Source organism: Stegodyphus dumicola, chromosome X2 (genome assembly GCF_044657685.1).
Source record: "Stegodyphus dumicola isolate Sdum_Otavi_A_Nest chromosome X2, ASM4465768v1".
In the NCBI taxonomy this organism is placed as follows: domain Eukaryota; kingdom Metazoa; phylum Arthropoda; class Arachnida; order Araneae; family Eresidae; genus Stegodyphus; species Stegodyphus dumicola.
In genome coordinates, this window is record NC_140781.1 from 68,713,380 (window position 1) to 68,732,033 (window position 18,654).

The following is an 18,654-nucleotide window of genomic DNA, read 5'->3' on the forward strand; positions in this document are numbered from 1 at the left end:
AACTCCATCCGTTCCATCAAATATTTCTAATGATCGGTCATACTGCGCGATGCAGTTCAAAACTCCATAACAAAAGAGGACTAAATCCTCAGTTTCTATATAGTCATGTGCTGAGAAGGTTAAGTTAGGTTAGGTTATTAATTACGGCAAAGCCTCGAGGCCTATCTGCCTAAAGGGAGGGGTGCCTTCGTGGAGGACGTGGGAAACTGGCTCGTATACACGTTACACATGGGGGAAAACACCCATGCAGACAGCCAGTTCGCGGGATTCGAAGCTCGGACCGAACTACCAGTGTTCAGCGACTTTACCGTTCGGCCGCTGGTGGGCCCATGCGCTGAGAAGAGAAGGCGTCAAGTAAATTAAACAAATGGTCTTGTAACGTCATCTTTTGGCAATATCAGCAAATATTTCTCAAACCACTGCCACAGAAGTGTATTAATCTATCCTGTTCTAACTGTTAACTGCTGGATCCATAGACTGTTAGATGACTTTCGGTTTTAAAAAAAAGGTAAAATAACTCCAGTAGTTTAAAATAAATCTTCTTTCTAACTGTCAGACTAACGGTTATATAGCTTGAATATAAAAAAAAAAATTCTATTCAGCTTATGAGAACATCAGAAACTACAACTGATATAAAATTAAGATATTAAATCCTCCTCAAACTTTCACTAGCAGTAACGGTTAAGAAACTAGTGAGAAAATAAGTAACATAGTTGCTAAGAGAAGTAAAGCGAGATGTCAGCTATAACTACTACCAAAAAGATTTTTGTTTAAGAACGCTGTGCTTAATACATGAACTAGTGTGGATATTGGCGAGAACCGACGAAAGTAGAAATGAAAATATACGCAAAATAACAAGGATAATGTTAATAAGCATTAAACTCTCTACAAGCAATAATATAGCTTGATAAATTGAGTCGACTGCCTAGCCTTGACTGCTGCTTCCCTTGCTGTTCAGAAGTAGGAGTAAGAAAATCTTCCTTTTCAAGCACCCCCAAGGAATAAATTACAAGGTTGTGCGAAGGAAAAAAGATCTAAACAAATCGCATTTTGTTAACAGGCAAAAAACATTTATCTTCAGAGAATGTTGCCTGTGTAACTAGCGAGTTTTCCGTGAACCAAATATCAAATTATACTTGTTCATTTTGTCACAGGAAATGTGTGTATACATAAAACGTGGCTTCATCATGGAACATTGAGTCTATACACGAAATTATACATTTGAAGATCTACGCTAAACTTCGCCCATTAGACTTTTCGGCAGTTTTTAATGCCTATGCTATCTCAAATTTGTAATACTTGAACTGCAAAAGCTGGTGCAACAAACGCCATGATGGCTTAATGTCTGTTAGCATGATGTTTAATGTCTGTTAGCATGATGCTTAATGTCTGTTAGCAAGATAATTTTGCTTACTTGTCTGTTAGCATGACTTGCTGAGGTTTCAAGACTAAATCGCACAAATGATTTTCTCCATTCCGTTATTGACCTGGACAAATTTCGGAACGTTTGTGCTTTTTTCTTGCACAAGTAACCCCTGTCATTAAAATGCTTCATCTCCTTTGTGTCAGTAAGACAGAGAAGTGCTTTTTTAGCAAATTCGATTAAAATGTGTCTCTAAACAACGATTAACGATGGAGTTTTTGCATGTTTTAGCGCTAATAATGAATTTTTTCCCCCCACTGAAGTTTAACATTTTAATATCATTATCTCTAATGGATTTCGCAGTATTGCCAAATGAATGTTAGAGAATTAACATTTCGTTTCATACTTTTACCTGTAAAATAAATTTATTACAGGGATCACAAATATGGTTTCTTTTTTTATATTCATCTTGAATTACCTTGTATGTTTGTCATATTACATGGACAAAGTTAGCTTCAAGATTCAAGTGTTTACTTATGTTTACCTATGTTAAAGTTTGTCTATATTCTAATAATAAATACAGACCTAAACAAGGAGTAAGATTATACATTTGGCAGTTCGTTGATGCTACATACTAGTTGAAGAATTAAAAGTTCTGAGGATTGTGCGCATTTTTTTAGCCTGAAAGGGTGTCAGCCTCAAAGGGCTATTTCTCTCGATACGAGATTTTGCATAGTCCACTATAAACGGCGAATCGGTTTTCAAATTGTTGCCATCAAATATTATTACACTCTATCATTTTTAATGAAATTAAATAATGAAGAATCTGCATATATTTATGTTCCTCGCATTGTGAAAAAAAGATGGTACCTAAGGCCATTAAATGTTGAATAACGTAGTCCTCATACGAACATGTGCACCTGAAATGCCGAATTTTTAGTTTCGAATTTTATATTTCATATTTTGTAAAATTTTATTCAGTTTTCAATTAACAAACTCAATGATCTGAAAGCAAGAAGTGACAACACTGTGCGGAATAAAACATTTCTATCTCCAACGGGAGAGACTGTGTATGGGAAATTCTAAAGGCATGCTGTTTTTAAATATTTTGTGATTTTGCTATTGATTTGAATTTTACGTGCCGTAATTGCGAATAACATAATATTTAATAACACACAAAATGTTAATAATAAGAAGACCAAAAAAGTTTTGCAAGCCATCTTACCTAAGAAAACTGAACATTGATATGATCAAATGTGAAAAGACTGAAAAAAATAGAAAATATTATGTGAACACCTAACACCGCATCGTGAATTTTAAACATACGCTGTTACTGCTTTTAATTTTTTTTAATTTTGCTGTTGAATTGAATATGGCGTTAAGTGCGAAGAAAATGACGCTTGATAATAAAGCTAATAAGGGAAAAAAATGGTTAGCAGGGTAGATGCAACAGTAGACTGGGAGACAGCATAAAAATTTTTAAAGTTATTGAAATTAATAAAAAATCTGAAAGGATTCAGATTTTAAATTACGTTAAAAGGAAGGTTTTTTTTTAATATTTTGTGTGTTACCTTTATTTATTAAATATCATGTTCACAGTTTTATCACAATGCGAGAAACATACATGCATTTATGCAGATTCATCATTATTTAATTTCTTCAAATATAATACAGAGCGATAATATTTGGTGGCAACAATTTGAAAAGTGAAACGGGCATTCAGAGTGATTCGACGCAAAATCGCAAAACTAAAACAATAGTCCCTCAGGAACAAAGCCCCTTTGGACTAAAAACTTTTTTGGGCGATAGTTAAAATCAGTTTAAGTTTTTGTTTTCCACCTCATTTTCTCTTATGAAACTTTTATAAATTAGATTACACTTTTCAGTGTAAGCGTTTGATGGTAGATTAGCTAGATGTGGGTTCCAGATTTGATGGTTTCGCATTTCAGATTTGATGACAGCGCCATCAAATATTTCATTCAGTTTTGATAAATGCTCTCTGCATTTCTTATAGAAAATTCTATATTAATCTCTTAAAGGCGGAATTCCGAATCGTGACATCATGAAGTTGCATAAATTTGTGACATTTGAAACCAAAGTTCTGAAGCAAAAGTAAAGACGGCAGTTTAAAGTGAGAAATCATGGAGTCTGCATGGATATGGAGATACTTTAGGAAATGAAAGCGAAACGTTCAGAGCGAAACGTTCAGGGGAATTTCACAGTATATTACGTAAGATTTTAGTGATCAGAAAGTGGAGAATTACACTGAACGCCAGAATAAAAGGGCTAAAAGTCCTAGAAGCACCGGGCAGCAGACAGACTAACTGCGGCTCCAATCTAATGGGACATTTGTGGAGGGCTAGAAAGAGAATAAGTTCGGCAAGCAACATGCGAGAAAAAATCACGAACTAAAGCGATTTTCTTACCATCAATATTTTGACAGAAGCTGTGTATGAGAAAAAAGAAGTTTATGTCCATTTGATGATTCATTGCTTGATGCAGAGTTATTGAAATGAAGATCTGATGATAAAGATGAAAGATTTCTATTGTGAATAACTTAAAAAACCTGAATTAAAAATTTTGACCAGAACTGAAACCCTTTTTAATCCAGTGGAGTCCATTCTCTAGTGACCTCAAAAATTTCTTCAACATGCTCAACCATGGAATACGTCGATGATAATCTTTGCCTAAGGTTATTAAGGCATTATTCTGAAAGATGTGAAATATGAAAAAATGTGTTTCATGTGCAAAAAGTATCACTGCAGTATTTAGTACGAGTGGTTGCAAAAATGTGAAAAAATTGCATAAAAACGACATGACATGCTTAAGGATTAGGAATTAACTTCGAAGGGCACCTGTAAAAGGACTAACTATAAAATCCCCAGATTTCAAGTTCTTCCCCAGATTAAAAGAGCCCTCATGTGATTAGTGATTTCCTTCTATGAAAGAAGTTTTTTTCTATAGTTACTATTAAAAAATTGGATATAAGTAATATCCTAAGAGGAATAGCAAATCTTCCAGAAAACGACTGTCACGACTGGATTCACGACTGTCATTGTGAAGTAAAAAGTTTACACAGAAAGAATGTGAGCAGGAAATGCTTGAAATAAAATTAACCAAAGGGGTAAAAAATAGAGACCATGACTTTTAAATTGCCCTCGTATTGAATATTTTATGTTATCCCAATGGCCATTATCTAATAAAAAAAAACATGGCTGTGATAGTAATTGGCAGAAATGGAACTATTTGCAAATCTGTTTGTTATTTTGATAATAAACATACAGAGGACAGTTTGGAATCAATTAAACGGATAAATTCACAACATATTTTAACACATCAAATTAGCAATTAGTAAAGAAACACGCCATTATATGCTTTCTATTTCAAAATGCAATTATATGTTGAAAATTAAGCTACTATTTGTTGAGAGAATGACGCGAAAATCAAAACATATGGCCAAAAACTACTCAAGCTTTATCTTGGACGATTGTTCATTTGACTCTTTGTAATTGATTGTAACTGATTGATGGCATTACATTGTTAACAATTAATGGAACTCCTTGTTTTCAAAATAATAATAATATTTCAACTTTAAATGCCGTACATGATCCATATAAAAATATTCTTAACGATTTTACGGTTTTCTTAAAACTGAACGCAGTTGACAATAAAGTTAAAAATCATAACATCGAAACCAGACATACAGCCGGGTTTTCCCCAAATTAAAAGAGCCCTCGTGTGATTAGTGATTTCCTTCCATATGCTAGGTTCCAGCTAGCATATGGTTCCAGCTAGGTTATCGGCCGAAAAAGTAACTAAAAAATAGTTTGAATTTATACTCCAAATGGGTTTTTACTGGTTTTTCACGCTCTGGAATTCCGAATCGCATGACATCTGACCAAGGTTGGCAATTTGATAGATAACTTCTTCGAGCCTTGAGAAAATATATTGGTTTTCATACGAATAACTACAACTGCATATCATCAGCAAGAAAATGGCTTGATAGAAAGACAGCACAGAACTTTAAAAGCAAGCCTAAAATGTCACCTGCTGGAATCAGAATCATGGCTGGAAGGACTACCTTTTGACTTTTTAGGCATAAGATCTACCGTCAAACTTGATTGCTCATCCGGAGAAATTGAATACAGAACCTCCTTAGTATCACCAGGAGAATTTTTCAACAGTACCTCACATAAAACAGTCTGAACTTTCTAAGTCTTCAGAAAATAACAGGAGACATAAAACCGAGACCTACCACAATCCACGAAAATAGAGAAGTCTTGTTTCTAAACAACTTTCCAACTTTTCTCACGTATTCCTATACAACAACATCAACAATTCTTCACTACAGCCTCTCTATAGTGGACCATATCCTGTAAAAGCAAAAAAGGATAAGTATTTCGATATTGAAATCCAGGTAAAAGAGTTTCAGTTGACATAGTAAAACTATGTATTCTAAAGAAACAGATATACCTTTCCAAGAATTACATTCTGAGAAAACACAACTTTATGAAACATTCAAGGCTACTTGAAGAAAATTCATATTCAGCATGAAGGTCTGCCAGACTACAAGAACTGGAAGGTATATGAAGTTCCCCAGTCATTTAAAAGATTATCTTCTATAGTCGCTGTCACTGAGAACGGAGTGCTTAATGTTACTTCTGTCACATCGATTTATTGTGTCATCATCAAGTTTTTGATTAAGTAAAGTTAAAGGAAATGGCAACATTAAGTCACTGTAGAAACCAAGAGACAATGATTGATTTTTTTGTTTGTGAGATTCGATACGAATAAATGTAATTAAATATTATAAATAAGTATAATAAAATGTTGCAGATAATGAAATATTAATTTTATCGGAGACAGAGAATTGTTATTAACATATCCCTACATATGAGACGTTTCCTTGGTAAAGATTTATCTGCTTGTAAAATGCTAGGGAAATATTTAAAATGCAACAGGAATATTCCAAGAGATGAAAGAAATCCAGAAGAACTTAAATGCTATGAAATCCTTTATAAAATTGTAAAAAATGGAGTCCAAAAGAACATAAATGCTATATGAAAGAAAAGAAGCTGAAGGAGGTATGTGTAAAAATAGTTGTATAAAAACAGGCAAATTGTGGCAATTATGTAAAGAAACTGATGGATCTCATGGTTTAAACAATGTATAAAAGTAAAAGCAAGCGTGATTGGTGTAATAAATGTAGATATGGAGGATTTACATAAAAAATATGTTTTTTTATTTTGAAAAATAAAATCAAGAAATGGGTATTCAGGAAATTAATTTAGTAATTAATCATTACTTAACAGTAAAAGAAAATATATTTAAAGATGATAAGTATAGTGAATGGTTATTCAAAAAAAAAATTGTGGTTATACATTAATAACTCATTATGGGAATGGGTTTCATTTCCAGCTTTTAGCAAAATATTGTTTTGAAAATAACATTCAAGTGTACACTATCTATCAAAGAAGTAAACTCGCCTATCTGAATGCTGAAGATTATAAAATAAGATTTATTGATTCTACTAATTTTACTCTCAAGCCGTTGAGCGATTTTCGTAAAAAATTTAGTTTAAATGAATTAGCTAAAGGATATTTTCCTCATTTGTTTAAACATCTAAAAATCGGAACTATATAGGAACTATTCAGAAAAGGAATATTATGATTATATGGCTATGATTATATGACTTCTAAACAAAGAAAATCCTTTATGAAACAGTATAATTCTGTAAAAGATGATGTTTTTGATTTTAAAAAAGAAATTATTAAATACTGTTTATCTAATGGAGATGTTTTGAGAAAACGGTGCCTCAAATTTAGAAGAATATTCTTTAAAATCGCATATATTGATCTATTTAAATATACATACTACATTAGCAGGTGTGTGTATGGGCACTTTTGCAGATAAATTCTTAGAAGAATATACTATCGCTATCAATGACGAAATTATTTCAAAAGATTAATATAGTAAAATATCAATTAGATGGTTAAATTATCTCCCTCAAAAACACAATATCAATATATAACATATTCTAAATAGAGGAGAGAAAAACCTGAGTATTAATAATAAAACTGATACTGTAGATAGATTTCATGAAATTACTCTCTTTACTCTTATTGGTAAGGATGCACTAGATGTTTTACCTAAAGCATAGTAAATATGCATAAACAAAGTATGTATGAAAGGCTTATATAAAAACAATTAAGATAAATAACATGATAAAGGATGCATGATATAAACTCACTGTGATATGGGAATGTGATTTTGAAAACAATAAAGAAATTAAAAAGGGTATAAAAAATGGAGAAGAGATTTTGTAGAACTTCTGAATCCTAGAGATGGTTTTTCAGGAGGTAGATGAGAACCTACCAAATTACCATATGAAATGAAAAAATAATGAAAAAAAAAAAAAAAGCAGATATATTGATGTTGTTTCACTCTAACCAACTTTATCTAACTCTTTGATGACTATACAATCGGACATAACTACAAAAATCACAAGCCTGTGAGATATATATAACTAGCATGGTTTGATCAGAGGTAGTATCTCCAAGAAAATTATATCATCTTGTATTACCTTTTAAAGGAGATAAATTGCTATTTTCATGTAAATCTTGTTCAAAAACTATTAGTGCAAACGTTTAAAAACTATTGGCGAAAACAGAAAATGTAAAGAATGTTTTGAATTACAAAATAAGGAATGTCAATATACTGATGATGAAAGGATTTTCACAGGTACCGGGATAACAGAAAAAGTTAAATTAACTATTGAAAAATGTTGCAAAATTTTAAATATATATGAAGTATGGTATTTAAAAAAAATTATTCAAAGAATATGTTAAAATGTTTTTGAAATCAAATTAGAAACAGATAATAAATGATCTAAACATTTTAAAAGTAAAGAAGAATATAAAAGAGCTGTTAGAGAAAAATTAAGTATAGATTTAGAAAAATAGAAAAATTTCCAGGTATGAAGCATACAGCTTACAAAATTTGTTTAAAATCATTATGGAGTACATTTGGTCAAAGTAAAAATATGAAAAACTAAATATAGTAAAGAACTGGAAGATTTTTATAAGGTCATATTAAATCATATCGTTAAAGGTTTAGCTATGGTTTTTATGAATTATGCTTGCGGGGAAATGAATTGATGAATATGTCAAAGATAATTTTAATACAGACATATATATGTATATGGCAGTTCTGCTGGTATAAGACATTATAAAATGCTAGGAGATAAAGTATTATATTATGATATGGATTCTGTTGTATACATTGATGATGGCACTAATAAGGTAGAAACAGGATGTATGTTGGCTGAATGGGGAGATGAATTGAAAGAAAATGAATGTATAAGATTATGGATATCTGGTTCTATAATAGCTTAATTTTAAATAATAATGATGAGAGGAAACATAAATGTGTTTCTATATACCAAAAAAGATCAGAAGATTTTATTGAAAAATTACAAGATACTGTTGACTGAAATGTATTTCGAAATATCAAAAATCACCGCAAGATTTTATAGAAAAATGTCAGAACACGATTAATCGGGGATGCATTCTAAAACTAAAGATTTGTCAGATGAATTTATAGAAAAATTTCAAGATAAGGTTGATTGGAAATGTATTTCTGAAAATCAAGAATTATCTAAAGAATGTATTGAAAAATTTCAAGATGAGGTTCAATGGGAAGATATTTGTATTAATCAGGATTTATCTGAAAGATTTATAGAAAAATTTCAAAATAAGAATATACAGATGTATTCGTAATAATGAGGAATTATCAAAAGAATTTACTGAAAAATTTCAAGATAAATTTATTTCACCATTAGTTGAAAACGTTCTTTTAAAAAATAATTCTAAATAAATAGATGCCGTTAAACTATTCTGTAGTTCTGGATACCAGAAATCATTAGGAAATCTTATACAGAAACTTATAAAACATGCCTAATGTGTTTGATTGGGAATATATTTCTACATATAAGAATTTAACAGATGATTTTATAGAAAAATTTCAAGATAAATTTAACTTGAAATATATATCTAAATATAAAAAATTATCAGAAGATTTTATTGAAAACTTTTAAGATAATTTTGATTGGAAATGTAGTTCTAAATATCAAATTTTATTGAAAAATTCCAAGATAAACTTTAGATGGATATATATTTCTTTACATGAAAAATTATCAGAATAATTTATAGAAAAATTTCAAATTAAGGTTGATTAGGAATATATTTCTGAATGTCAAGAATTATCAGAAAAATTTATAGAAGAATTTCAAGATAAGGTTCTTGTGCAATATATGTCTAAATATCAGAAATTAAAAGAAGCTGACGTCATGTTTCATTGCACCTGAAAATTGTTTAATTTTATATATTTTCAGTGGGATAAATATTTACCCTACTGAATCTTTTATAATATTTTAATTTGCAATTGATCGTTTCGATCCATAGAATACGGACAGAAATACACTTAAATCTAGCGGGGTTTCAAAACTTTATTACATAGGAATTTTCAAGGAAAAGAACTGTTTTCCCTCTGAATCTTTTTTAATTTTTTTAATGTTTTCAGTGTCATTTTTTTTTTAATTTTAGAAGAGTTTAAAAATCACTCTGTTTTATAACTATTTTAGCCTTTTTATATTAAAATTCAATATTGAATTTTGAAAATGTTCGAGAGCGTCGTAATAGGATTGTAAAAAAATGCTTAAAAATTACTCTGTTTTATCATTATTTTGCATATATTAAAATTAACTAAAATTCAATGTCAAATTTAGAGAGTGTCATCATAGGGTATGAAATGTTTATAATGAGCAGCGTATGTCATACATTATGGGAAACATGACACATACTGCTATAACATCCACACAAAATAAATCATGATGAAAAAGTATTATATCATTGTAGACCTTAAGTTCTAAGCTGAGACTTTTAAATTCTCTCATTTGTAGAAATGGATGTAAAAAAACAAATTGTGTTACAAAAGAAATAAGGGAATATTTGCTATCCGCGCTCAACTAGGAAAAAGTTACTGAATACTCCCCTCTAAGGTGTAATGTATTTTGCAGCAATTGACAAAACAGGCAGTAGAACATAAATTTTTTTCCAGTTCACGGTGATAGTTAATTTGAAGAAATTCTTTAGTGGCAAAACTTTCAAACTACTACTAGCTGGTAAAAACTTCAGAATCCTAATTTTAAAACAATTTCTCACGTTGCAGAGCAACGGTTACATAATGCGAATATGGCGTCGCCACTTCAACAATAAATATAGTTATTTATTAAATAACAAGATATTACAAAGGCTGCAACTACTATTAAGGCTGCAAAACTGTTAAGGTTGTTTTAGGGAACTGGCTTAATCGCCACTAAGCAGCTCAACTAAATCCATGAACATACTCAGAGTTAAAATATAATAAATTAAATACTGACGTAAAAAGTGACAAAAATATTGGGGAGGTATTTGAAATCTGCATCGGATATTAATACCTGCCATTACGGATCTGCTGAAAATAATTGTAACAAATATTATTATGCGGTTAGTTGCACAAAAATATGATTGTGAACTGTCACAAAATTGACAAAAGTATGTCATTGAATATTTTAAGCTAATATTATTATAATTAATTTTTTTAACATAAGTTATCACATTAAACCATAATTACTCAATGCTAAATTAAACATTATTTAGAAGATCTTACCATATGACTTTGCCTTTCCTGTGATGAAGATATAGATATTTCTTCAAATTCCAGTGTATTTTCAGAACGGTAAGAAATAAAATAATAATCAATTCTGTGGTAGACAACTTTTGGTCGATCCCACTGGATGTATATACTATCAACTGACTGACAGGTCAGGTTTGTGATAATAGGAGCACTGGGACCTTAAAATAAAATAAAATAATAGGGATTTCAAAAGTTTTTTTCAGAATTTTCATAAATGCTTTATATTATTTTTATATGAAAAATATCAAGTCTAAGGTATGATTTTTGAATTTTTAATCTCCTTTTGAGTCATTGCATTTTAAAATAACTGTATTACTTTAAAAAATTAGCATGAAATAAAAAAAGAAAGTAAATGTGTTGTTTATTAAAATTACTTGCATATTTGGTAAATAAAATGAATAATATACACAGAATTTGCGTTAAACTGAGAAAATTTAAGTATCAGGAAAAAAAAAAAAAAAAGTTTAAATAGTTTAATAGTTTAGCCTGTTAACATGGTAATTCGTAAATTTTCTGCTTTCAAATTAATAGGTTTGGAATTGGAGGTCAATATTTTTTTTAATAATACATTCTTTAGAATACAATACATTTTCTAAGATAAAGATCATGAATCTTACTTTTTATGTAAAGTATCACAGGATGTAAACATATAGATTTCAACACCTTTTGTATATATCTATAGCTGTAAGATATATTAATGTTTTGTTGAAATAAAATATGATAAATAAAAAAATAATAAAATTTCCTCATTTGCATTTCAGTCAACAATTGCTCGGATTATATATTTATTTGCTTATTTGAATAAAGCATACGAGGGCTATCTACCAATAAAATGTTATGCAAAAATTAAATGCCAGCTTTTCTTAAACCAAATTTTGATGCAGATTTTGTTTCAATTAACTGATTATTATAAATTTGGTTACATCGATCGCTGAAAACCTTACCATGGACATAATATTTTATTTGCTAGCTATAAAACTTAACTATGCAGGCATTTCCTCAAACCAGTTAAATATCAAAATAATTTGTTCAAATTATGATAAACAAAAAAAATTAAAAGCTGAGATCTAAGGATCTGCTGCATAGCTAAGGAACGCTTAACACAAATAAATTCAAATAAAAGGAAATAGAAAACACACACAGATGCTATATTAGACAATTTTTCCTTGCCTTTCTTTTCTTTTCTTTTTTTTTCATTTCTTTGTACTATTTTTATTACTACTATACATTATTATTTTACAATACCTTTTTACATTACATTTTTATCGCACATTTTTAAGATAGATGCAAATTTATGCAAATATATGGACATTGTTTGGGCATACTTGAGAATACAGTATGTGCATAACATGCTATATTCTCAAACACTGAGTAAAAGAGAAGAAAATACTGAAAGTTTCAGCCAGGGCAATATTAAAATAACAAATATTAAAGTTAAAATTTCTCATTCTTAAATAGGGTACAGAAATTTTACTTACTTTGGACATCTGTAATAATTTCCAAGCTGTTACTCGCTAGTCCTTCATTTTTTCCAGTATAAGCTTTAACCCATATTTTGTATTGCGTATATGGCTCTATAAAAATAATTTCAAACCCATCAATAAAGGAAAACAATTTTTATTCTTAAAATGAAGCTAGTAAAATAAGTATTTGAGAAAACGCTAATGAAACAAACAGAAAAATACTGGTAACTTCAGAGCATTACCTTTACATATACCGACCAATAAAAATATTAATGAGCACAATTATCTAACAGAATGATATAAGTCTTCTCTGACCTATGAGGAGTAAATTTCAGCAAAATGTTGGTAAGTGTATTTGAAGACAGTGATTTCTAGCTAAAGATGCAATATAAAATTTCGTGCTCAAAATATAGCTCGATCAATTCATCCCCTTGGCGTATTGTGCACCATAATTATTCAGGTGAAAAGGAATCCTTGAGTAAATGTCGCACACTAACTTGTCTGTCCATATGTTGTAACAAAAGGCGGGATTCCTGGATCCTTTTCCACTCAGGGATGGAGAAATGTCTTTGATTATATGTTTTCTGCAAGCAGTTACGACAGTGAACGGCAATAAACATGTGAACAGATGTACAGGTGTGGAGACTCATATTCCAGAGTCTATGATAAATGGTGCATTAGGGCATAATGGGTCCATTACGAGGACTGAAATAACAGATAGGGTCAGCCACAATACCGTTCCTTCTGTCATTCCATTCAGCTTGACGGCTTGAAGAGTCATCTTAGACGTGTATTTACTACTGGTCAACGAGAATAGGTTACCAGCATAGCTGCTTGGAAAATGGTTTCATTAAAGCATCTTGTCGTTTGTTTTGTTTTTGATCGAAATCAAATAACCCGTTTGCTTTTTCCATATTGGAGATAAATTAAACACTCTTGAGAGATCCAGGTATTATGTATTTCATCTAATGCAAAGTCAGTTTTTAAAGCTTTGGCTAATCGGCGTAAACATATACATATCCATAAAGAACAAATTATTATTATCATAAAATGCATGTAAAGATGTTCAAAGAAAGGTATACAAGCGCAAAGAGAACTATAAAAATTAAGAAAAAGTAAGAGAGTACTTCAGATACTAAAGCATTCATCTGCAGTCCTACGTTTGAATCTATTCCGAATTAAAGATCTTGCGGGGATGCACAACAGAACACAACATTTAAAAAATTTAGCACTGTAACAATACTCCATATAATTAGAGACAATTCCCGTCTCAAATTCAAAAGATGCAATGTAAGGCCATTTAGTTTACTAAGAAATATAAAAAAAACTGAAATCAACTCGGTAGCTAAGTAGGTAGATCATTTCTGTGCAGATACAGAAGTTCAGAGTTTCAGTGGAATTTTAAGATTTATAAAAATGTAATAAGTAAAGTTAAAGTAATGTTTTGTAGCATTAATCACTGAATTGTTTGAGTTGTTGTTGTGAAAATCTAATAGCATTTGAAAAACAAATTTAAAGAAAAGAGCTTATCATTCATTTACAATTTAATATATGATCACTAACAGACTCATCATTATAGCAATATTTTTGTTTTTCAATGCAACTTCAGGAACGTCAGAAATTCAGCATGTGCAGGCATTTCAAATTAGCTTATCAATGCAGTAAGCACAGTAGTAAAAGTATGTAGAGTAATAAGAAGAATTTAAGTGTTTATTGTTAGAAAGATTCAAATGTAGTAAAATTATTAGATCAAGAACGCTGAGCATGATGCTAAAGAACAGAAGTTTTATTTTCAATAGTCAACCATAATACTGAATTTCCGATTTTTATAGCTTATTTATATGTACTGCAGCCCATTCAAGTTGCAACACCAAGAAAAACGTAACTGGTCTATCCAAAATTTTCAGAGTTCGTGGGAGACCAAGTAATGTGCATGTAACATTCCCTGCACTTGTACCATTTGTTTTGCCACACACTAGTTACAGTCGCAAGCCTAGTTATAATCGCATGTAATGCGCCACACCCTAGTTACACTAACCTTTCAGAGGAATCCAGACCTTTGTCTGGGAATACCGTCTTTGTCTGCAGCATCATATTGGTCATATGACTATCTGGCAGAAATGACTGAGTGAATCGTCCATTATGCACAGGCATCCGGTAAGTCACCTGGTGCTATGGTAAAGGTTGCCACTGGATTCTTATCTTGTTGACGCCTAGTTCTCATTCACGGTACGTTAAATAGCTACAGTTACATCTCTACGGTGTTAGAGTCAGAATTTGCTTGAGACCAATTACCTAAGACAATGCGCAACTGTATACGGCATGAAATATCCAACTATTTCCAGGTGGTACCATATTTTGCTTTTTCCGTGATCCATAAGTTCCAAGAACATGTATCCAAATGAACACATCTAGTCCATAATCACTCAACAATCAGCACACCCCAGACCACCAGTGGCTACAACAGATCATCAGCAGCGTGTCGAAATCATATGAACTAACAACACACATCCAACATTTCCTCTCCTGTATACCGTCCATTAGTGGCTATTCACAATACTAATTGCTTTATGTTCCGAAGTTGAATGAGCTGTAACTGTAATCATTTCACCTTCGTGCAATAAATTATCTACAAAGTAAATATGGCTCTTTTGTACATGTATGAAAATAGAGATAAAATTTAATCTTTATAAATGATTTTACCTTAAAACTTTCAAATTTTACCTTAAAACATTCAAATAAAAAATATAATGTATATCATATGAAAATTTCACTTTGCCAACAGTAATGTTGACTTATTGCAAAATGTTAACTTTCTTACAAGTGTATTATAAATGTAAGAAAAATAAATGATCAAATATTTATAAATTTGTAAAACATTTACATTTCCTCCTTCCTTGCTGTCTTATTTTATTATTAATTTGTGTCTTTTCTTCATTCCAAAATTTATTTAAAGTTTCATTTTCATACTTATAATTTAATTTATTATTATTATTGTTGCTGAATTTCTATTATTATTATTTCGCTCATTTTGTTATAGTTTGTTTATTATTATTTCATTTCAATATTATTTCATAAATAAATTTTCTGGCGTTTTACTGTCGATATTTCTACACTTATTATTTTAGGCATTAAAAACTTTGTTGAATACCGTAAGCTAGTTATAGAAAAATTAAAATGAATTTTAACTTACTTAAGTGGTTAAGTACATATTCCATCATCGGCATAGGATTATCTACTTTTTTGCTTTCAGTGTGATTAGGGTCCACATCTAAGTAATATATACTGTATCCTTGAATTATGCCATTTGCATGTTCAGGATCAAGCCATCTCAGTTTAATAGAGTTATTAGTGATACGAATGGCAGTTAAATTCCTTGGGCGACTGGGAGCTGCAAAGAATGTTAAAAAATTAGGTAAATACAATTACAAAAAGCACTCCTAAAGTTAAGTTGACTGAACATTTCGATTTTAAGCAACAAATTTTAATGTACTTAAAAATTACATTAACATGAGTGGAAAGTAAAACTATTATTTTAAGTAACTGAGAAGTAAAGTTCTGAGAGCCTGAGATAACATTCCTGTGCAAATCATCCTGGAGTTCTCAGTTTTATTAACGTCCTTAAAGGAGAATATGAAACTAAATAATGTAAATTCAAAATAAAGCTGTGAAAAACAAATCTGTCGTATAAAACATCACAGTTCTAAAATAACTTACTAATTTAATAAAGAATTTCTCGTATAGAAAGCAGAACACATACACAAACTTAAAAGTATCAACAAAATGTTATATACTGGAAAAGAATCGAAAACATGCTCATTAAAAAACTAAATTGGAACATCACATGTACCAATTTACGTTATCTCGCTGCATCCAGAGCTTAATTTCTGAAATTAGAAGTACCAGAGCCCTATGGAAGACCGTCAGCAAAGAGGAACAAAAGTAAATAAATAAATAAAATGACTTTTAAAATCATTAATAATTTATAAATTAAAGTTATTTATCATCAAAGTAATTATTAACTATTTAATCAATATCAATAATTAATATTTATCAATTATTATTTAATTAAATAAAAACTAATTAATTATTATTTATTTAAATAATTAAAGATTTAAGTAATTAAATAAAATGTAAAGAGATAAACTAAAATTTAATAAGCGATTTTTAACATAATTTTATTGCAAAAAATAAAATTTTCGAGACCAAATTTCTACTGAAATTGTTGTTCAGTTACATAAAAGAGGTGCCGGAGCCTTCTTATTTAGGGTTCCTGTGCGCTCCACCTACAATTATGATTTATCCTCAAAATTAAGAAGTACCGGAGCCGGGCTCCGGTGCAATTTAAGCTCTTCGCTACATTAGTGTCTATATACATAGCCAGCCACAAAAAGCATTTTTTCAAAATGAAACATCATAATTTTTTAAAGGTTTATCAGAAAGCTATCCAGATACACACATTTTTATGAATACCGCAGGGAGAGAAGAAAAATAGTAACTTATCTTCAAATTCCTTTTAGTATACTTTTTAATTTCAATTGCTGTTTAACGTTTTCTAGTTATCTTTTTTAACTCTATAATCATTGCACAAAATCCTGCAATATGTATACATACAGTACCCGCCGCTTATTAAAATCACTTCCGTTCAGAACGTATTTGAGTTTATAAAGCGGCTGAGTTTAAATATACGGCGATCTGAGTAATGCAAATCGTGATACCAGTTTTCGGCTTCTCAATTACAATAAAAAGCGACAACTAATTCATTAATTAATCCTAAAACAATAACTTAAAATTAAAATATATAAGAAATTTTAATATTCATTTTAAAGCTTTTTATAATTAGGTAGTTGATGAACTTTTATCTCAGTCAGTTTTAGTCACTTTTACACACATTATCTCAATATTGTTATAAATTACCCCATAATTTAAAAATGCGTCCTATATTCTCTCTTGCTATTCCTATGAGCTTTCTAAATAAAAGCCACATTCCGAAAACAGTTTCAACTGGCTGTAATAGATTAATCTCCCTGCATTTACTATAATATGTAAGGCTTCTAGCAGAGATATCGAATTACTTGTCTTCTTCGAAATGCAAGCATTTCTGTAATGACATTTGCAAGCTTTTATAACACCCTGGTCTAAAGGCTGGGTTAAGAAGTTGTATTTGCCAGAGGACACACTTATATTTGTTAGACAGAGATCAGAGATGTGTGTACTGCACAGTGATCTTATTAGAGAAGTTATTATTTCATTTTTCTGTTCGCTGTCCCATTTGAAAGGAAAATTAGTTAAAATACTACTTGTCTACAAGTCCTTTTTGCTATGTTAAGTTAAAAGTAAATTCTTCAATCTTTCAAGCATTGGTGTTTTCTGTTTTTGTCAATAACCAGTGCTGTCTTTTTAATTGTTGATCCATATTACACGTTAATAACACAGTGACATATTTCTTCAGTTTCTTAAACTAACTGTTGTTTAGCTTTTAAATATTAATTGCGTGTTCTGGTAATGTTCTGTAATGTGGTCCAGTTTTGTCTGAATTACTAATTTCTTGTGGCTTGCATTCCTTTAGCAGCCCAATTTAAACGCCTTGTATCCAGTTCTCCAATTGCATATACCACTTCCTCCTTCTCACCATGCAGTTTCTGATGAACAATGTTGGATCATTTCTCCAACTAACGAGCCGTAGTCAACTGATAAAAAATTCTCTCTTAGCATGTAGCGAATTAGTGACAAAATAGCTCTAGAAATACAAGCATTTTTTAGCTTAATAGCTTGAAATCTTTCTAGAAGAGCAAATTCAACCTCTCTCGATTTTCTGCACTTCTTTGAGATGTACGTCTGCATTTTTTGTTAGTTCTTCTTTATTTATAATTCTTTGTGTAAGTAAATTGCATAATAATTGTAATTCTAAATAATGCTGTTTAAAAAGGCCACAGTTACTAAGAATATTAAAATCTTTTAACCGTCTATCCTTTTCTTTCAGACCTAAGTCTTTTCGCATAGCAGTTCAACACGTTATAAGTTAAGGCCACAAGAAATTTAAAAATTGCTTGTTCCTTTGATTCATTCAAATTTCAAAATTTATGACCTTTT

General features: G+C 30.4%; 1 protein-coding gene across 2 annotated transcripts in view; it reads right to left on the reverse strand.

Moving 5' to 3' along the window:
• The window catches only part of LOC118198401 (putative receptor-type tyrosine-protein phosphatase mosPTP-1), a 178,001-nt gene that overhangs the window by 57,720 nt on the left and 101,627 nt on the right, over positions 1 to 18,654 (reverse strand). For both annotated transcript variants that reach the window (XR_015039036.1, XM_085809345.1), the window contains exons 7-9: positions 15,755 to 15,952; positions 12,577 to 12,672; positions 11,072 to 11,256 (exon numbers count right to left, since the gene is read on the reverse strand). Coding sequence is in view for 1 of the 2 variants with exons in the window: in XM_085809345.1 (XP_085665471.1) it covers positions 11,072 to 11,256; positions 12,577 to 12,672; positions 15,755 to 15,952 (479 nt within the window). In the remaining variant the exon portion in view is untranslated. The remainder of the gene's footprint in view (positions 1 to 11,071; positions 11,257 to 12,576; positions 12,673 to 15,754; positions 15,953 to 18,654) is intronic.